Consider the following 22337-nt stretch of genomic DNA (forward strand, 5'->3'; position numbering starts at 1 on the left):
GACAAAGTGTGTATTACACACAAAAGCTCATACCTTGAAAGCTTATATTTAGTTGATCTTAAAGGTGCCACTGAAATTATTAAAAAAGATTTTTTCATCTTCCATCTTGTTATTTATTACAACATCATTTCATTTATTATCCCATAAAACCCGTTGACTGCAACTTTCAATATCATGTAACTTGGTATGTGTGGGAGGGCAAAGAAGGTGCCATTATTTCTGGAGTCTACCTGTAGCGTCTGGCTACATGCCTCAGGTGGGCTTCCTCTTCCCTTCTCTGATAGTCAAGCTGGCAATGTAGAAATTTAACGTTTCTTCTCCCCTTTCCTCCCTCACAGAGCCTACAACAAAATAAGTGGAGTGGGAAGAAACAGGAATGCAACATAAGGGGAGGCATTAAGGTATATGGAGGGATGTCAGTAAGTGCTGGCTTTCTTGAGTCACATAAACTATTTCAAGGACATTGAGGTTATCTACCTATATACTGGTTGCCTGACACTTTAGACTGTATCCTTTGTCATTATGGTGTATACATTTCTTCAATTCAATTGTCCCCACGTGGTGGAGAAAGCATAACATATACAGAAGGCTCCTAGGGTGCCTGGTTGCTGTATATCTGTGCATCCATTATATTCTTGAAGGTCCTCCTTCTTCCTGCATCCTCTCTCCCACTGGTTTTAAAAAGTGCATTTCATTTCTGAACCATCCTCATTTAACTTGCATGTTCCAACTACCCTGGCTCCGAGGAAAAGAAAGAAGATGTTGAAGCTCACAAAACCATGAATGATATTGATGTCACAGATGTGAAGAGCTAAAATGAGCTCTAACTCAGTTGGCAGGTTGGAGGAAGAACCTCTGTAGGATGTCCTTTGGCTAGCCATCAATCTGTGCTGCTTGCCGTGATAGGTTAAATATCTATATAGGGAGAAAACTTGCCCATTAGTAAAATATTCACTTTTGTTAAACCCTTAAAGGTTTTGCTGGTGACCCTATTGCAGCTGGCAGATTTAACATGTGCAGTGTAGAAGCCGTTACATTGGACACACACTCCTTGTTGCTTGGGATTTTGCCCTATGCAGTCAGCTTGCCTTGGCATTCACGTTTGGAACACTGAGCAGGCTTCCACCAGTCCCCGTTGTGGCAGTGACAGATGTTGCACTCATCCACTTTCACCTCGATGCCAGCCGGAATGATGGTGGTTCCTGCAAAGCAGTTTGGACCTGGAAATGTACACACATAAATACATTAAACAGTGAAGCAGATTGGGGAATATGGATGTCTTTATGCTGGGTACAATTCAGCCAAAAGTAGTTCACTTTTAAGCCCCACTGATGACAGAGCGCAATAGTTAAGCCCATGTTTAATTCTCTTCCATTGAAACCAGTGAAAGTTACAAGTGCCTTACTTGGGCGGTATTGAGCCCACTGTGATTACCACTGAATTGGACCCCCTGCCCCTTTGTTTGTGCCTTGTTGTCAGGGTAGCAATAAGGCAAATGCCCCCACCCATTTACATTCAGAGTGGCAGCACAGCCTTACTAAAATAACAGTGCTAGGACAACAGTCCTCCACCACACCTCAGAGCAGCAATTAACACACGGGGCACATGACATACACCTCTGTGCCAGCTGAGGCAGCTGCCTCACTCTGCCTAATGAACAGTCCTAGGCAGAATAACTGATCATTAAATGCTTGGCAGCCTTGAGCTCCACTGTTCTCACAGCAGAGTGTTGTTTAGGGGCAAAGCTTAAATGCGAACCAGTCTTTGGGTTGGGCAATGTGGTCACAATCTATTAAGATGAAGGTCAAAACCAGGGCTTTTTTTCAGGGCATACTCAAGGACACGTAGTACTGGAACCCCTTTTTGTTGTTGTTAAAAAGTGTGGCACATACTGTAACAACTTCACGGTGAGTACCGGCATCTATTTTTCTAGAAAAAAGGCATTGGTCATAATTACAGTGCAAACATCTCTTTCTAAACCTAATACTCTATCTACTTTACTCATGATCCAACACCTATGGAAGCAGGGAACAGTGGAAAGGTTCCATGTACCAATATAAACAGTGTGTTGACAAACAGTAGAAAATCAGAAAAAAGACTGCTGAGCTGGCATCTAAGTAGACCCCAGACCATATGGTTTCGATCAGGGTCCAAATGCATGAATGAGAAAAGAGGATGCTTCATCACAGACACATTTCCACAGCTGCTAATGGAGCATGTACTCCAGGGGTCAGCAACCTTTTTCAGCTGTGGGCCGGTCCACTGTCCCTCAGACCATGAGGTGGGCCAGACTATATTTTGAACAGAAAAAAATGAACGAATTCCTATGCCCCACAAATAACCCAGAGATGCATTTTAAATAAGCACACATTCTACTCATGTAAAAACACCAGGCAAGCCCCACCAATAACCCGGAGATGCATTTTAAATAAAAGGACACATTCTACTCATGTAAAAACACACTGATTCCAGGACCATCCACGGGCTGGATTTAGAAGGCGATTGGGCAGTTAAGAAGGTCCTTAAGTGGACTTTTCCTAAGAAACCAGAGGCTTTCCTCTTGGGCATGGTGGGCCAAGTGGTGTTAAGGAAGGATAGGACTTTCTTTATGTATGCCACTACAGCAGCAAGAATTCTACTGGCAAAGTATTGGAAGACGCAAGAACTACCTACTCTGGAAGAATGGCAAACAAAGGTGATTGACTTTATGGGACTGGCTGAGATGACGGGCAGAATCCGGGACCAGGGGAAAGAGACAGTGGAAGAGGACTGGAAGAATTTCAAAATATATCTTAAAAATAATTGTAAAATTGAGGAATGTTAAGATGTCAGGGGGTAAGAAGTAAAGAATTGCAGCAGTAAACAAAAAAACTTAAGAAATATTTACGAAAAGGAACTAAGACAATGGACTTAAGGGTTGCTAAAGAATTATTAAACAAGGATGCAGGGATGGGGAGGTATGGGGAAGTCAAAGAAAAAAAGGCTATGAACCGATGAGTATGAAGTTATATTTTGTTACACTGTTCTTTATTTTATGTGTGGAAAATTAATAAAAATTATTATAAAAAAAAAAAAAAAAATAGAAGGCGATTGGGCTGGATCTGGCCCCCAGGCCTTAGTTTGCCTACCCATGATGTACGCCTTCCTTGATTGCAAACAGAGTATGGCGAAAGAGTGGCGCAGCAGAAAACAAAATGATGAGGAGCAGGTCTAGAACTATGGGTTCCTGGTTACTTCTTATGAACAAGGCTATCATGAAATGCTGGCAAGCAGGAAGTGGGACATTACAGAGACCACAACATTTCCCATCACTTTGTCATTGAAAAAGGATGGTGTTTGATGAAACGCTAAGGTGATTTTTCCACTAGCACAAGTGTTTATGCTGGCCAAATGGAACAGTCTCTGGACCCGGAGATAATCCTCTGAGTCCCTTCTTTGTGTGCCTCCTCCATGAGAGGTCTTGAGGGTGGCAACACATAAATGGACCTTTTCTGCAGTGGCTCCCCATTTGTGAAATGCTCTCCCTTGGGAGCTTTGGCTGGCACCTTCATTAGACACCCTTAGGCGCCTGGTGAAAATGTTCCTCTTCAATCAGCTCTTTGGCTGATTAACATCAAATGCTCTTTTAAGTGTGATGTGGGAGGGGAGAGTATTGGTTTGCTGTTTTTCCCCACTATGTATTTTGTGGTTTTTATTTTGTAATTTTAGTTTGTGAACCACCCTGAGAGCTATGGATGAAGAACAATATACAAATTCAAGAAATAATAATAATAATAATAATAATAATAATAATTATTATTATTATTATTATTATTATTATTATTATTATTTATTTGTACCCTGCCCATCTGGCTGGGTTTCCCCAGCCACTCTGGGCGGCTTCCAACAAAGATGAAAAATACACTAAAATGTCACATATTAAAAACTTCCCTGAGCAGGGCTGCCTTCAGATGTCTTCTGAATGTCAGGTAGTTGTTTATCGCTTTGACATCTGATGGGAGGGCATTCCACAGGGTGGGCGCCACTACCGAGAAGGCCCTCTGCCTGGTTCCCTGCAACTTGGCCTCTTGCAGTGAGGGAACCGCCAGAAGGCCCTCGGAGCTGGACCTCAGTGTCCGGGCAGAACGATGGGGGAGGAGACGCTCCTTCAGATATACTGGACCGAGGCCATTTAGGGCTTTAAAGGTCAGCACCAACACTTTGAATTGTGCTCGGAAACGTACTGGGAGCCAATGTAGGTCTTTCAAGACCGGTGTTATATGGTCTCGGCGGCCGCTCCCAGTCACCAGTCTAGCTGCCGCATTCTGGATTAGTTGTAGTTTCCGGGTCACCTTCAAAGGTAGCCCCACGTAGAGCGCATTGCAGTAGTCCAAGCGGGAGATAACCAGAGCATGTACCACTCTGGCGAGACAGTCTGCAGGCAGATAGGGTCTCAGCCTACGTACCAGATGGAGCTGGTAAACAGCTGCCCTGGATACAGATTTGACCTGTGCCTCCATGGACAGCTGTGAGTCCAAAATGACTCCCAGGCTGCGCACCTGGTCCTTCAGGGGCACAGTTACCCCATTCAGGACCAGGGAATCCTCCACACCTGCCCGCCTCCTGTCCCCCAAAAACAGTACTTCTGTCTTGTCAGGATTCAACCTCAATCTGTTAGCCGTCATCCATCCTCCAACCACTTCCAGACACTCACACAGGACCTTCACCGCCTTCACTGGTTCTGATTTAAAAGGGAGGTAGAGCTGGGTATCATCTGCATACTGATGAACACCCAGCCCAAACCTCCTGATGATCTCTCCCAGTGGCTGCATGTAAATGTTGAAAAGCATGGGGGAGAGGACAGAACCCTGAGGCACCCCACAAGTGAGAGCCCAGGGGTCTGAACACTCATCCCCCACCACCACTTTCTGAACATGGCCCAGGAGGAAGGAGCGGAACCACTGTATGTGCCCCCAGCTCCCAGCCCCTCAAGACGGTCCAGAAGGATGTAATGGTCGATGGTATCAAACGCCGCTGAGAGATCCAGCAGAACTAGGAAACAGCTCTCACCTTTGTCCCTAGCCCGCCGGAGATCATCAACCAGTGCGACCAAGGCAGTTTCAGTCCCATGATGAGGCCTGAATCCCGACTGGAAGGGATCCAAATGGTCCGCTTCTTCCAGGCGTGCCTGGAGTTGTTCGGCAACCGCTCGCTCAATCACCTTGCCCAAGAATGGAAGGTTTGAGACTGGGCGATAATTGGCCATCGTGGCCGCATCTAAAGATGGTTTTTTAAGAAGCGGTTTAATAACCGCCTCTTTCAGCGGGTCTGGGAAGGCTCCCTCACGGAGGGAAGCATTCACCACCCCACGAAGCCCATCGGCCAGTCCTTCCCGGCTAGCTTTTATAAGCCAGGATGGGCAAGGATCCAGGAGACAGGTGGTTGGCTTCACTCGTCCAAGCAGCCTGTCCACATCCTCGGAGGTAACAGATTGGAATTGATCCCATGCAACTTTAACTAGACAGGACTCTAGCACTCTCCCGCCCCGGCCCTGCTCCCATGGTGCAGTCTACCTCTTCCCGAATCTGAGCAATTTTATCTGCAAAAAAACTTTGCAAAATCATTGCAGAAGATCATGTGGCCCATACTGGTGGTTCTGCTAAATTGTGAACCACCTGAAAGAGTCTCCTGCTGCTGTTTTCTGCAGATGCAATAGAGGCGGTGAAGAAAGTCTTCTTCGCCGTCGCTATCGCCACTTGTAGGCTCGACGTTGAGCTCTAACCTGTGTCCGGTCAGATTCGGAATGAGTTATCCGCCACCGGCGCTCTAGCCGTTTCAACGATTGTTTCATTGCCCTCAGATCCGTGGAAAACCACGGGGCTCTCCGGGCTCCATGCAATCGGAGAGGGCGCTTCGGAGCCAAACAGTCAATAGCCCTGGTTAACTCCACATTCCAGCGGGCCACCAGGGAATCGGCTGAAAGGCCATCAACATGGGATAGAGCATCCCCTACCACTCTCTGGAAACCATTTGGATCCATTAAGTGGCGGGGGCGGACCATCCGAATCGGTCCCACCTCCCTGCAGAGGGGATGGGTCGCAGAGAAGTCCCGTTGCACCAGGAAGTGATCTGACCATGGCACTTCTTTCGTTTCACTTTTACTTAGTGTCAGATCACCAACATCCATAGAGGTAAACACCAGGTCCAAGGCATGTCCGCAGCTATGGGTTGGGCCAGACTTATTCAGGGACAGCCCCATGGAGGCCATGCTTTCCACGAAGTCCCGAGCAGCCCCTTGTAAGGTCGTGTCGGCATGGATGTTAAAATCCCCTAGGACAACCAAGCTAGGTGTCTCCAGGAGAACATCCGCCACGACCTGAAGCAGCTCGGGCAGGGAATCCTTGGTGCAGCAGGGAGGTCGGTACACCAAAAGGAATCCTGTACTGCCCCTATTGCCCAACTTCCAGAACATGCACTCGGAAAATTGGGTCTTCCCAATAGGACGCCTGGTGCAAACTAATGACTTCCTAAAAATCACTGCAACCCCCCCTGCCCGCCCACAAGGCCTGGGTTGCTGTGCATAAGAGAAACCTGGTGGACAAGCAGCATCCAGGACAGGCCCATCTGCTTCATTCAACCAAGTCTCTGTTACACATGCCAGGTCAAGTTCTCCATCCATGATCAAGTCATGGATGGCAGTGGTCTTATGAATCATTGACCTGGCATTGCACAGCAACACTTTCAGGTTGAGAAGAAGAAGAAGAAGAAGAAGAAGAAGAAGAAGAAGAAGAAATCTCTCCCCCCCCACAATGTTCTGGAAGGGTGCAGAGGTCACAAGCAAGGAGTGGGGGGGGGAAGGCTATTGCACTAGCAAGACTCATTGTACTGGTTTCTGCTGGCACAACAAATTAGTTGAGTATGACCCAATATGTGTTGGAGGGGTGCAGTTTCTGAACTTTTCTTTCAAATGTGTATGGCCAGCATCTTTACTGTGATCCTGGACCAGTTATTAACGGCATGGCTGGTGAGAGTGGAACTGAAGGAGCTGCAGGATGATCATGAATGTAAAGTCAGTCCACAGCATTCATGGGACATCTTACCACTTTTTAAAATATAAAAAACAGATTTCTAGGTCCTATCATTGTAGAGAAAACAAACCAAGCAGAGGAAAATCATATGGAAAAGCACAAAAACCAAAGCTTAGGGTAGGGCTTCTTTTAGCACCTCCCCCCCCCCTTTCTCATTTTCTCTGTGTACAAGTTGCAGACTGTCAAACTCTCTGTTTGCACCCTCTACTGCCTTCCTATCTATTCTTCCAGGCCTCAGCAGTCTATATATTCCGCAGATTTTAATTTTCACTCAATTTGGCAGGAGAGAGGAAAAGAGAGCAGGAAGTACATCCTACTTTTGCCATTCATTCTAGTTGCAGAATCTCAGCTTTCAGTTGCAGAATTATGATTTACAGTATAGGAGAAGTCTAGCTTCCCTTTTGTGTGGTCTTCCTCCAAATTCTCTCTGTATATTATGTGAATAAAGTTTCTTTTCTCCAAATGGTTTTAGGAGGAGAAATCTAATAATGAACATGACACATACTGGCAATTTACAGTGATTGCACTCCTATAGAAGTGCTTGCCTACTACAGTGAGAGAGGTGGGGTCAAACTCTCTGGTGATGGAAAAGGGCACAGCTCTCCCAAAATCTCTTTAGAGCTGCAAGCGGGGTGGGGGTGGGGGTGGAATATAGTCCCTGAAAGTGCCTCCTTCCTTCCTTGGTTCCTGCGCTTGTTATTTGAGAACAATGAATTATGTATGGCAGAAATGATTTATTCATACTCCAAACAAGATTTATTATGGATTTTTATTTTATAAAAGAGATTTCTCTAATCTGCTTATTATCTTTCCCCTCTCTCGACTCCATTTATTTATGAGAAAATATCAAAAACCAAACCACTTCTAAGTCAGCAGGAATTTGTCTCTCATGCTCATAAAAGTCTTACTAAAAACAATGGCCCAGATGTTTATATACATGCATGCTATGTTAATCTCAGACTCACGTGTACATAATTGCACTGTGCCTCCGTTAATACCACAACAAATACAAGGGAATCAAAAGTAGGAGTTTGGGCAATGCTATTTTATTTATGACTAGGGGCACAGACCGAAACCTGGCGGATCATTTAACTGCTGTTCTCCAGCGATTTAAATCTGTACCCTACTGACTCCCCCTTTCTCTGGTCTAATCGAAGTGCCAACCAGATCGTGGGTGATATTCATCTCTCACTGGAGATGGGTAAGCAGCTGGAGGGTGGCACCTGTGGCCCTGGCTGGTGCCCACCAATCATAATGAGCAGGAGGGACCAAGGGTGTGACTCATGGGGAGGCAGGTGGAAGACTAACTTGAAGGTCCAGGCAAGACCAACTTGTAGGTCCAGACCCCGCAAGTGCCATTTCAGCTGCTCCAGGAGTATCCATACTGGACGATTGTGCTGTCGTTTTGGCATATCTGATATGGCACAAAGGCAAAGAAACAAATAAAAAATGAATAAAATTTTGGGAGTGCTGTACAAACTCATTGTTAGAAGCCATATTCTGTCTTCTGCAGTGTGATTACATAGAGATTCATAGGTTCACCCCATAGCCATATGTTTGAAAAAACCCTTCCCATTTGAGACTACTCACCACCAAGGAGTGTGGTGGAGTCTCCTTCTTTGGAGGTATTTAAGTAGAGGCTTGACAACCATATGTCAGGAGTGCTCTGATGGTGTTTCCTGCTTGGCAGGGGGTTGGACTCGATGGCCCTTGTGGTCTCTTCCAACTCTATGATTCTATGATTCTACTTTCTGAGAAGATAGGCCCTGTCTCTGAAGCAGTTGCAGAAGTCCAATTCCTTTCTCATTTACATTTTGGAAATGTATTTACACTAGGGAGAGTTGTTTACATTCCTCTTCTTGCTTTTCTGGACCAAAGGCAAAGGAAATGATGATGGATTTCACACTTAGCCCCCTCTATTTTCTGCTCAGAATCCTCACCTGTAAATGGAAACTATTACAGGCAAATAGTTCCCATCTGCTCTGTCTAAATTGTAGATGAGCCTAAATTAGAGGTGCCAGTCTGTTTAATGGGGAAGCAGATCCAAAGCTGTGTTTAGCTTGGTCATACTCACTGGCCTCTGTGTGCCTCTCTCATGTACTTTTGTGAATGGGGTGGGCTGACTGTGGTCTGCTTTCCACGCCAGAGGCATTTACATTTTATAGCATTGGAAACCCATTTCTTTCATCTCATTAACTTTATGATCACCATGGGCTTTATTAGTGCACTTCTACAAGAGCCCAGGTTTTTTAAAAAAGAAAAAGAAAAAGAAACCCCTACCGCAGGCCCCAAGTCTGAAGTTGCCAGTTTTAACTACCTCAATGCAATTTAGATTGCTGTCAGCCAAGATAATGGATGGCTGCTAGATATTGTTCACATTAAAACGATGCCTTCTGCTTTGCTTATAAGCAGCACAATAAATTTTGTTCCCATTTGTATTGGCTTTTACAGCCCACCCACAATAAAACTGTGTGAGTAAGACATCCCCGGGTAACTGTCAAACCATCTTTCTGGGCTGCTTTGCACATATCCATCAGTTCCTGTCCAAGTGGCAGCAACCATTTTGCTCAGCACTCTGTCTTCTGCCTATTGTTACAAATTTTGCATGCCTCCCCCTCTCTCTGCCAAGCTCAAGATACATCAAGAAAAAGCTGGGATTAAGCATCTGATAATATACCAAGAGGGACTGGTTGAATCTTTAGTGGAGTCCCAGGGAAGCATTACTCATGTGTAGGCTGCACTTTCAGCCCTGCCCCCGATGTCAGAACTTCTATTTTTATCAACCACACACTGTGTGTGGGTGTCTGTATTAAAAGGTCAACATACAAGTTCCTCCTCATATGTTGGGCCTACGCAATTGGTACACCCACACAAGTAAATATCCCAATTGCATAAGACAGGATGTGTGGTGGGCTTTTTGAAGAGAGATGAGTGTGCACAGTGTGTGGTTGTTAAAAGAAGACTTGGTGTCAAGGGTATGAATAATGTATTCCTAGGACTAAAGTTAATGGAACTGAGCCAAAAGTAGCCCTCCTTGACCCTGAGCCTGGGGTCACGAAGGGCAGAGTGCCAGTCCAGATCTCACTCCAATGATGCCCCTGAGTGCATGCTGGACAGGGGGGTGGCTTGAGTGCTTGGTGCGTACATGGATATGTGAGAGTGTGGAGTAACTGTGATTACCTTTTCTCTGCAGCCACTAACAGCATGCAGCCTCCAGCGGGATTGCAATGAGGCAATGCTGAAAACAATTCCCCTCCCCCTTGCACCAGCAGACTAGGTTAAAAATGACCTGTACTGTGGTATCTCAGGTTACAGATGCTTCAGGTTACAGACTCTGCTAACCCAGAAATAGTACCTCGGGTTAAGAACTTTACCTCAGGATGAGAACAGAAATCGGGCGGCAGCGGCGGGAGGCCCAATTAGCTAAAGTGGTCCCTCAGGTTAAGAACAGTTTCAGGTTAAGAATGGACCTCTGGAACGAATTAAGTTCTTAACCCGAGGTAGCACTGTAATTCTGTGCTTAGCCCAGAATACTGGGCTAATTTTTGGTGAGGTGATAAACCACCACAGACTGTACACAGTTCTCTGCCCCTAGAAAACTAGTATGCCAAGGGGAAAACTCAGCTAGAAACCTTTCCTCTGACATACTACCGTTTTCTATATGATTTGTGTTTTGTAAGGTGGAGCCTTCAGTCCTGCGAGTTCCCATCTGCACTCTGAACTGGTTCAGCTCAGGCACAGATTTTCTACCTCAGTGAGAAATGGGCCCTTGCTGCAGTGCTGCGATGCCATTCTGATTAGGCAGACACATCTCCCGCTTTTAAATGCCTTGGGTCAAATAATCTAGGAAAGGCAATAACTGTTTGTAGTTGCTCTGCGAGCAGCCAAGCCAATTACCTGTGCCACTTTAATGAGAGGCATCCTGATTGCTTGCCAGATTGCCAACAAAAGGAGGCTGTAGTAAGGTTCCAGCTGTCATGTGTGGGGGTCTCGGGCAACAGCTACTCAGCCAGCTCACTCGTCCCTGGGATACTGAGAAAAATCCTTTTCATTAAATCTAAGAACAAAAAGATTCCTCTGGAGATCACATGAAGACGGAAAATAGGGGACAGAAGAGGAGGAGACTGTATTTTCTGTGGTTGCCCTCAGGCAGGCTGTTAATTATTTTATTGGAAAATTCAATATTGCTCAGACTCCCACACACAGTTGAAGAGTTCTCTTGGCACTTAAAACTGTGATTTGCTGCATTGGCCTCCATTTAACTATGCCAAAAGGAATAAAGGGAGGAAGCTGGGATCTTGTTTCTCTTCCCCACCCCCTCCATTCTGTGACAAGAGGCTGAGGGAAACCTCTGCCGGGCATATACTGGCGCTGCCTGCCTTTGTGCCCGTTGCCTGCCTCTCTGCAGCAAAGCCTCACTACCCAAGGAGGCCTTTGGCCATGTCTCTGGCACCGAATGTTGTGGGGGCCAGATGAGACAGTATTCCAGGCCCGCCAAGCTTCTGTCGTGATCTGGATGGAGACGGACATTTGACACAGCAGAATCAGGGAGGGTGGTACATAGCAATCAATTGGCATACTGCCTGAGGCATATATTTTAAGGACTGGAGCCCAGTGATTAAACAGAATGCAAAAAAGGGGCAAAGGGCTAGGCCTGGGGCCTCCAACCTTGCCAGAAAAATGGACACATGTCCCAATGTTTTCTTTTATTCTACCATCTACTCTCTCCCCCAACCCCTTGTTTCTGTAGTTGTGTTTTCTCCTGCCTGGCACTGCAGCGGTGTAGAACGGGTTGCCAGCACCCAGAGCCAAACGGGCGGGGGGGGGGGGTGGATGGGAGGGAGTTGGCATACACATGCTCATTCAATGGCCTAACAGCACCCACAACATGCAGGAGATCACAGCTGCATAGATAAGAAAATTGGAGTTGTTCCATTGTCTGGAGAGGTCATTTCCTGGTTCACACAGAGAACCTGTTTTCAAAGGAGCCCAGCGATAGAAGCATGCAGCTGCACTGAGGCAGCTCCGGGTATTTTGCACCAGGGACAACCACCCCTGTGCGCCCCCCACTACATCACTATGGCATTGTCCACTCTACAGTGGCCATGTGTCCTGGTTCACAGAAGGCAGGCCTGTCTGGTCCAAGTCTGGCTTAAAGATGAGGTATTCTAAAAAAGGGAGCTTCGGGGCTTTGAGCTTGCCATCAACACATTACAGGAAGATAATGTAGTGATGTTATTTGTGTCCAATGAAATTAGCAAAAATGTATAAAAGTGTATCAAATATCTGTTGGAAATGTAAGGGAAAGGAAGGTACCTTCTACCATATGTGGTGGACCTGTAGAAAAGTAAAAGACTTCTGGGAAATGATATACAATGAATTGAAAAATATGTTTAGGATAACCTTTGCAAAAAAACAACAACCCAGAGGCCTTTTTACTTGGAATAACAGGGAAGGGAATTCCAATGGAGTTAAAAACATTATTTATGTATGTGACAACAGCTGCAAGAATATTGCTCGCCCAGAACTGGAAACAGGAGAAGAAACCAACTAAACAAGAATGGATAATTAAGATGATGGACTATGCTGAAATGGCAAAGAGGACCTCGAAGATCAGAGATCAAGATTAGAAAAAGTTTGAGTTGGAATGGAAGAAATTTATAGACTATTTGAAAGACCAAACTATATTAAAACGCTAGCAGGTTTGATATAACATTTATGCAATTATATAATTGGAATTAAGATAAATTAGAGAAAATAATGATATTGGAGATACAATTAGATGCATGAATTTTTTTGCGGGGGGATTGGAATCCGGGGTGGGGAAGTCCATTTTGTTTTATATTTGGAGAAGTATTGAAATGATGAATTATTGTGATTATAAAAACTTTGAAAATAAAATGTTTGGTTTATTTTTTTAAAAAAAGAGATTGCCACCAACACTTAGCAGCACCTGGTCAGCAGACTGAAAAAGCACATCTGCTACCTGGCTGGTTCTAAATGTGCACCTATGCGTATAAATGATCATATGCAGATTGCTCTCCTCTTTTGTCTTTTTTTTGTGAGGTAGTTTTTATTTTTTGGTAATGCATAACTAGCCACCCCTAGTCAATTTGCTGTGATAGTTAAGGAATGTCACACTAGAACTGGGGCTATGCAACTTCTTTCCCCTCCCCTCTCATCCATGAAGCCATGACCTAAATTAAAGGTAGATGAAGGTAATGATAAATATATTTTTAAAAATCAATGGGCTATAAAATAGATTGAGGAGAAAATGGGAGGGTTCTAGGAGATCTGAAGCAGGGGACCACTCTCAATGGAGCCAAAGTTTCACTTAAAGATCAAACCTCCTTAAAGGCTTCCAGCTTCCCAAAATTTATCCGTTCAATCAGCACTAGGTCTATCAGGTTGCCAAGCCAGCCTTGACCATCCAGTGGACATTTCTATATTTAGCTGCCAACACTGCTCTGTATCCAAACCTGCAAGCCAGGAGAGGGTCTGCCAGGGTCAATAGTGGCAGCAAGAATCCAAACACTGAATATATAAAATGAAAAGATTAAGCCAGCAATGACAACCATTGCCCTCACTTCTTTGTTCCCAAAGTACTGGCAGTTCTCAGTGCCTGCAGCTGTGCAATTATTGGCAACCCTTTCCAAATACCTATGAAGTGGCCAATCCAGAAGCAGAAATGGAAAATGTAGCATGTTGGGATTTAATGTGGAATTGTGCTGTTCCTTGGAGGAGTGGCTGCTGTTGATGGATGGGTATTATGTTTTGTAGTTGCACCCAAGATAAGTGGGTGGCACTGTATGTTGTGAAACTTTGCATTTTGTAGAGTTAATTGCTGGGGTGATATTGTGTATAATTTGACATTGCTGCTTAGTATGTATTCATTATGCATTATGTACTATTAGGGATTATTTATTTCCATTCATTGCTCATTATTATGAATTGTACTTACACAGTCATTTTAATTATTTGTATTGCATGGGTATTATGATATGTATTGACATACATTGTTTATTAGGTGAGGGAGAGTCATTTTGTTGTTGCCATTATTAAACATTTAGGAGTCAGAAACCTTTGCTCATCTACTGCAAATCACTCAGAGATCTACCAGTAGGTTACAAACTACCTTGTAAGATGTATTCAACTTCAAACATTTTCACTCTGATCCAGAGACTCCTGTTGTGCCTGGGCTTCTGCACTCACTTTGACTTGAAGGACTTAACCATTGAGTGCTCTGATCTGTCTCCACCACTGAAATGAATAAGGAAGCTTCTGCTCTTGCAAGAGGTTTCTTCAACTGTCAGAACCACACAGATCTGAAGCAGTCTATGTCTGATTTGGGAATGATTTGGTTTATTACTAATATATAAATATATTAAAGCTTGAATGAACTATTTCTGGGAGACATTTCTCTGATATAAATTATGCCATGATAACAAGTATCATATTATTTGGGGCCATCATAGCAAGAACTATGTCCCCCATGAATCCTTTCAGGAAGCAACCTTGATAAACTAATCATTTCTAGAGCCAAAGAGGATGTAACTGCAGCAGCTGATCTAAGAGGAAGAACAGGCAAATGGTGTCTGTTGTTCATGTCAGTGAATTTATTAGGGTTCACAGAATAACCCCAGTTAATGGGAGCAATTATTGTTAATTATACGGATATTTCAATACAGACTTTTCTTCACTGCCATGCACATTTCCCTGAACACGATGCATATTTTTTGGATTGCACATTCTGGCCTTTTGGACACAGTATGCTCATAAGTTATGCCATGTTACTGAAAATTGCAACGGAAGTTCTAAAAATATTCCAGCAGAGGTTATCATTACTTTATCTACCCAAGTCCTGACTGGTAATAACTTTACATTCAATGGAGGCACACTATCTGCAACTACAAGGCACAGCTATGGGCACTTGAATGACTTCATCTTACAGAAATCACTTTGGGGCAAAATTTAAACAAGAGATTCCCCATTGACGGCTGGATATTGTTCCCAGACAGAAACAAGATCACACAGCCAAGGCATCAGGATTTCATCCCCACTCATTTGATGAGAGGTGATTAAAAAAAGGTAAAGGTACCCCTGACCAACAGGTCCAGTCGTGACCGACTCTGGGGTTGCGCGCTCATCTCGCTCAAGAGGCTGGGAGCCGGCGCTTGTCTGAAGACAGCTTCCGGGTCAAGTGGCCAGCATGACTAAGCCGCAGCTGGCGAGCCAGCACCAGTGCAGCACACGGAAACGCCGTTTACCTTCCCACTGGAGAACGGTCCCTATTTATCTACTCGCACTTTGAGGTGTTTTCGAACCGCTAGGTGGGCAGGAGCTGGGACCGAGCAACGGGAGCTCACCCCGTCGCAGGGATTCGAACCGCTGACCTTTCGATCAGCAAGTCCTAGGCTCTGTGGTTTAACCCACAGCGCCACCCGCGTCCCTTGAGTGGTGATTAAAGCCCCATGCAAAAGCACTCTTTGAAGCAGCTTTCACGTGGGAGCCAATTCAAAGAGGGTCCCGTTCCCCTGCCAAGGCTTTAATACAGCTCATGAGCTCCTGTGTGCTCAAAGGCCATCTTAAAGCCCTTTTCACATCTTCCACCTTCCCCATTAAGTTCTGGACACTGGAGACACGGGAGTGGGGGCGGGATTTGGAAAAGTCTTTGCAAGTCTCCTTCCCTCCTCCCTTCAAATCCCTGATGAACTTAAAGTGGGAATTGAGGAGACTTGCAAAGGCTTTTCCAAGTCTCTCAAGCCCCCAATATTTGGGAATTTAATAGAGGTAGAGGTGGGGACGTGGAAAAGCTTTCCTTCTTTCCCTTCTGCCACAGGGATGCAGGAGAAGCTTTCTTCCTCTGCTTTGTCAGGGTTGAAGGAGAGGAAAAAGCTTCACTCCACTACAATGGGAGAGAAGGAAGCCAGAGGGGTTTCCAAGCAAAGCGCCAGAGAGAGCTTCTTTCTCACTTTTCTGCAGCCGCAATGGGTGATAGGTTGTTAGGTGGGCGGGGTCTGCCCTCTTGTCAATTGCATGATGGCATAATAATGATATATGATTGACAGATGGGTGGTTACACCTTCCTTCCTGTCCAATTTGGCCTGCAAGTCTGATCCTGATCCCTGACCACTTTAGAGAGTAAAGGTGTTCTGAACATTCCAGCTGCAAAGCTCGTGTCACTGCCACTATGGTTCGGTTGAATACAGTAGGTAGAAGTCTCCTGGGACTTTCACCAAGTATAAATCCCAGTATTCTTTGTGTTAAGTAAAAATTGGTATCTGCTCCAAGAAACCACTAGCATGGTAGGATCCAAATTCCTGCTTTGAGGAGACTCCACTGTCTTCAGCTAGTGGATTGTGACTCAGAACTGGATCTTGCCCTGACCCTGCTGGTCAAAGGCTCATCTCCTTTCTCTCATTGGTCCACCAGTTGCATATGGGAAATTCACAAGGAGGATATGAATACAACAGCAGCCTCTCTACTTCTTATTCCCAGCATACTGCCTCTGACAGTGGATGTAATGCAGAGCAGAGTGTAGGAAAACCGAGAGAAGGAGTGGGGGGGTGTGTGTGAGAGAGAGCATGCTACAGCTAAACTTAAATAAATAAAAGCTGGCCTGATCTTACAGGCAGGGGTCAAAGTTGCCCTAAGACTGAAACAGAAAGACAACCATAATCTATTTAATTTTGTACTGCCAAAGGAAGCCTCCCTGTTACTTTTTTTTTTTTGCTCCTTTTTTTTTACTCAACAAAGTCTCAAATAAACCATCACAATGCTATTTCTAGCTCTGTCAATAATCAGTGTGCATTCAAATAATGGCATTATTGAAGAAGAAGCTGTATATGTTGGTAACACAATGGGGTAGTTTGCATCCACTGAAGACATTTTATTGAATTAAAAGCCTATGTATTATTCCACTGAGGCAAACAAACAGGCTTCCACAGAGACCCACTGCAGGTCTTGTTTTCTTAATACACCAGGGAGCAAGACCTGCCTGGATTTCTATACAATCTAGTGGAGGATTAGCATGGACTGGGGAGGGGGGGAGAGTGCCATTCAAAGTAAGGCAGGAGAGCTTCTTCCTTGCATTGAAGTCAGAATAATCAAAGCTCAGGGCTGGCAATAGAAAATCACCAGAGCAGATTTTAGGTTCAGCCTGAAAATATACATAGAATTTGAACTGTCCAAAACAGAGGGAAAGGTGGGGGTCAGGGAATGAAGAACACTGGGAAGTAATATGAAGGTCTGGAAAAAGAATGTAATACAAGATACTTTACTATCATACAGAGAATATATAAGCATGTATTTAAAAAAGAAAGAAAACTGAAAACAAGTTTAAAATATAAAAAAAACACTTTCAGCATGTTATTCAGTAAAATGATATCTGTTATAAGAATTTTAAGGTCAAAACCGTATACACCACATGTCTGAAAACAGTACAGGAAAAAGTCCTGAAACCATTTTGTTTCTCTCAAACTCACCTCAAATGTTTTTCTGCAAAGAGGGAGGAAATGAGAAAGATATGAAGAGGGCAAGCCTGTAACCTGGATACAGGAATTGAGTAGTTATCACAACAAAAGAGTGGCCAGGATGCCCAAGTAATCCAATCAGGTAACCTGGCAGACAGGATAAAAACAACGCACTCAGATTTCTGTTGTCCGCCCCTTCTGTATGATATATGGAGGGGTATATGTATGATATATGTATGATATATGGAGGGGTGGTCTTGGGCTCCAGGGTGGGCAGTGCAGAAGTCTATCTAAGGGCTTGCACTCCTTTGTCCTGGGTCCTCCTCCTCTCTCCCACATGTGGGGGGAGGGAGCACCCTGTTGCAACAGCTTTAATAAAGATCAGGCTTACTAGCTGCTTTGCTTCTCAATATTCTCTGGTTGGCCCCTGTTATTTTCTCCTACCAATAGAGAACCTAAAAAAGGACTCTATATGGACTCTTGGGTACCACATAAGGGAAAAGGAGCAGTTTTTTCTTATAACAATTTGGCGAGCCAGGCAACATGAAAACACCCAGCATACAAAGTATGATGAAGACCAATAGTTGTAACTGCCACACGTGTTTCAGTTTTATGGTCTTATTCAGTGGCATATATGCTGTATGGGATAAATTGGCAGCTTTTCATTAAAAAAACACACCAAGATGTGTGAAATGTATCATCCATCTTGACTCTGGATTTCTGTGAAAAGTTTAAGCGAAAAATGATTCCATGGTGTGTGCTGCACTAAAATACAACTCACTTAGCTGTAAAGGGAGCTAAGGTGGATTTACACTTTTGACCAAAAGCAATGGATTCAATTTGGGGTGTGTGTGTGTTGAAATCTACCCCTGGGCAGACCTTGTATAGTCCAGCTAATGTCTGCTTTGAAGTCTGGAACTTCAAATAACAGTCTCTGTGACCATCAAAATATTGCATATGCAAGCCAACCTAATCAAAGCCACATGACACTCACATTGCTAAAATAACATTTTAAAATACCACAATTAAAGTATTCTACTTTCCTTTCATGAGCCCAGAGCAAGCACCATAATTGAGGGCAATTGTGCTAGAACAAGCCTATTTTGTTGACACTAACGCTTCTTTCAAAGTAAAATATGAGTCAGTCCCAATCCCTGTTAGGGTTTCAGTGAGATGCAGAGTAAATTGTCAGATTGCTATGGCATCTTGGAAGGACTATGTGTGAAAGCAAGCTGGAAGCAAAAGCATGTGGCTTAATTGTCTTTAGAGCACTGAGCATATGGCATTGTGCTGGCATTGCTCACATTTAAGCGGTCGCATGCCAAATGCCATGACAAATCCTAAACGCATTGGCAGGTTAAACATCCCACTCTTACAAATCTCAGGAAAGCCTATAGAAATCAATGTGTTTGCCCAAGGGCTCCACCAGTACAGAACCTGACCTTGGGTGTTGGATTGAATTCTGGTATAAAGGAAATCAAAGAGTAAACACATTAGAAAATCAGGGTGATGCCCTCAGCATTGAATAGTACATTGCAGAGTTAAGAATTAGCCCCGGGAGTTCTTATGGAATAAATCACTTTTGAGCATTAGTAAAAGCATCACAGCCTGGGCCTTGATGTGGCTTTGACCCCATTCCTGGAAGCAAAGGGATTTCCTGCAGCTGAGTTGTTTGTATTCACCTGTTTTGTTTCTTTGTTCCTCAAACATAACTATTAGTGATATGATGGTGTAGTGTTACCAAAATGTTGAAGATCCCCCTCTCTAGCTACTAACTGTGGCGGATCCCACCTATGTAGACTCTATATATAACCACCACGGCTTATCTTTTGGTTTTTGTGTGAGGGTAAACTTAGATCCTTGGAGACTCAGGCAGAAGTGGAACAAGTAAGAACAAAGCTGATAAAACAAAGGCTGTGTCAGGAGATAATGTTCTTTCAGGAAACAGTTAATAGGGCTTTTTTTTCTAGAAAAAGAGGCGCCAGAACTCCTCTCCCCCCCCCCCTGCTTATTAATAATTATACTAAATCTAGTGGATGTACAGGCTTCTAAACAAAGTAGTAAACACACAGCTTCTTTTAAATGTCAGTTGCTTAATTCAGTTATTCTCAGTTTGACGTTACAGGTTTATAGACTAGATGGTAAATTCTTAGTTCCTTAACTTAGTTGTTGCATAGGTGTTACAGCTTAATACTTTGGTTCTTAAACAAGGTGGTACTTTCTGTCTGTCTCCCAACCTTTGATCAGTGATACTCCTGAGGTACTTCAGGCACTGTAACAGGCCCAGGGGATCCCCACACGCGCCTTAACTGGCCTGGGAGTCTTCTCTTTCCAGAAGATCTCTCCCCTCCTGACTGACATGAGACCAAAGGAGACTTTATCCTCACAACTTCTCCTTCTCAATCTCAGCCTCCCAGATAACTCTTGTCTGAATACTTTCTCAAGACACAACACTTTTATGCAGGTTTTTAAAAATCTGCATAATGTGGACATGGAACAGAACAGAACAGACTTATAAACGTGAACATGTGAAATTGACATGGGCCTGAAATATGCAAATCTCCCTCTTCCCCATCCCTAATTCCAGCATTACGGTATGGCTAAGAACAAGTATGCACATTCATAAGCATACAAAATCTCTGAAGTTCTGCCCTGGGAAGAGATGTGCATCTATATATAAAACTGTAATGGAGAAATGTAAGCAGTCTAGGTAGATCTGACCAAAGGGCTGTCTATTCCAGCATTCTGTTTTCAGCAGCAGCAGTAGCCTCTGGAAACTCAGAAGGAGGGTGTGAAGGTGATCCATCTTATTGTTTTGCAAAGAGCCAGGTTATTTGATCATGCAAATATTTTTGAGCCTGCTTCGGTAGCTAGCGGATAATCCCATGGTTTATTATACAGTGTTTTGGACGTGTCCATCATATTGCTAATAATATGTTGAAGAGTCATGTATAATTTACTCAGTCATGAATAATACAATGCAGCAGCCAGAAAGGCATTGCATGCTTACTGGAACACCCAGCAAAGTAAACAATATCCAAAGAATGTACCTAAGAGCTGAACAGCACAGCCACTCTGTTGCCAGAGTAGCTAAATTGCACCTAGGAAGCCAAAGCTTTCCTTGAAATTAAAACAAAGTCCAAATCCTTGTTAAAATATTCAAGAAGCTTTTACTTGCAGAAAATATATCTAAAGAAGAATGTATGCAAAGTGTTTACATTCACATCCAAGTATGGGCTTAGTTTTCCTTAGATTACAGCTTCTTCCTGAAACATTCAAACAAATGTTTTGTCTTTCTCTCTTTCAGTACTTGCACTCAGCCTTCTGGACATTACCCAGAGAGGCCGTGCAGTTCCTTCAGAGAAGTTTCCACTTTCTCCTTCCAGCAGACTTCTCCTGACTGCTTCTTTGGGAGAACATCAACTTCCGTACTTCTTTCTGTCACACACATTTGCACAGAAACATTAGCACTCCTCTCCTCTATTGTGTTGAGAGAGAGTTCTCTAACACTAACTCTTCTTCAGTGTTCACAGAGATACAGTCACTCACACACAAAACAAAATGAAAAATGTAATCAAGACACCTCCCATGTAACCAAAATGAACCAATCTCACAAGAGTTACTGGGGAACATTCCAGAATTAAACACACAGCAATGCATTTACGTAAAGGTACCCCTGCCCGTATGGGCCAGTCGTGTCCGACTCTAGGGTTGTGTGCTCATCTCACTTAAGAGGTCGGGAGCCAGCGCTGTCCGCAGACACTTCCGGGTCACGTGGCCAGCGTGACGAAGCTGCTCTGGCGAGCCGGCACCAGCGCAGCACACGGAAACGTCGTTTACCTTCCCGCTATAAAGCGGTACCTATTTATCTACTTGCACTTAAGGGTGCTTTCAAACTCCTAGCTGGGACCGAAAGACAGGAGCTCACCCCGCCGCGGGGATTCGAACCGCTGACCATACGATCGGCAAGTCCTAGGCACTGAGGTTTTACCCACAGCGCCACCCGCGTCCCTAGCAATGCATTTAAGTATTCCCAAATTCAGTAAATTAAATCACTATACTTAACACACTCTCCCTACAGCCAACGACTTTGCCAACCTTACTCATGGCAACCAAGGCTATTTGCAAATGGGTCCTCAGTGGTGGCAAGCAAAACTGTAGCAAAGGCTTGGAGGCAAAGAAAAGTGGTGGACCATAAACAACATGCTGACTTCATTTGGGGCACAGTCTGTTTTAAAAAGTTCTATCATGCCCAGAATCGGTCCTGCCTTGAAGCAGACAGTGTCTGTGAGGATATGTGGATACAGATGAAGACAGGAGCTAGTATTGGGATGGTGCAGACTGACTTGTGAAATGGTTGGCCCTAGCTGGGATGCGAGTGGGGTCATTTGGACTCTGCTTCAGGCAGCTAAATGTCTTGCCAGCCCTACTGCCGTTAGGCAGAGTGAAGCTGTTGCCTCAGGTGGTAGATAGTGAGGGCTTGAGAATAAACAACTGTGTGAGCCATGTGGCCTGCCTTGTACCACATCTAGTAACCAAACATCCAGGCTAGCTTGCTGTCTTCAAGTGTGTCAGAGCCAACTGCCCATGGGGGATGCACAGTCCTGGCTTTCCCTGCAGGCAGAACAATACCTTGATCCTTGCCCTGGCCTTTGACACATGAGAGATGTGCTTTCAGATGTGTAGTCCTGTGATCGCAATCTGCTTTAACTGTTTTTAATTTAAAATTGTTGCAACTCACTCTGGAACCTGCTGTTGAAGGACAGGTAACAGGTCTAATGATAGTGACGGTGAATAA

The 22337-nt window shown here is 44.3% G+C and overlaps 1 protein-coding gene across 3 annotated transcripts in view; it reads right to left on the reverse strand.

The window, feature by feature from the left end:
* Nucleotides 1-291: 291 nt before the first annotated feature.
* The window catches only part of VWC2L (von Willebrand factor C domain containing 2 like), a 125695-nt gene continuing 103649 nt past the window's right edge, over nucleotides 292-22337 (reverse strand). For all 3 annotated transcript variants that reach the window (XM_079983154.1, XM_079983150.1, XM_079983151.1), the window contains one exon: nucleotides 292-1220. In XM_079983154.1, coding sequence (XP_079839280.1) covers nucleotides 1170-1220 — 51 coding nt within the window. In that variant the 3' untranslated portion in view covers nucleotides 292-1169. The remainder of the gene's footprint in view (nucleotides 1221-22337) is intronic.

The sequence above is a fragment of the Podarcis cretensis genome (assembly GCF_951804945.1).
Source record: "Podarcis cretensis genome assembly, chromosome: 1".
In the NCBI taxonomy this organism is placed as follows: Eukaryota; Metazoa; Chordata; class Lepidosauria; order Squamata; family Lacertidae; genus Podarcis; species Podarcis cretensis.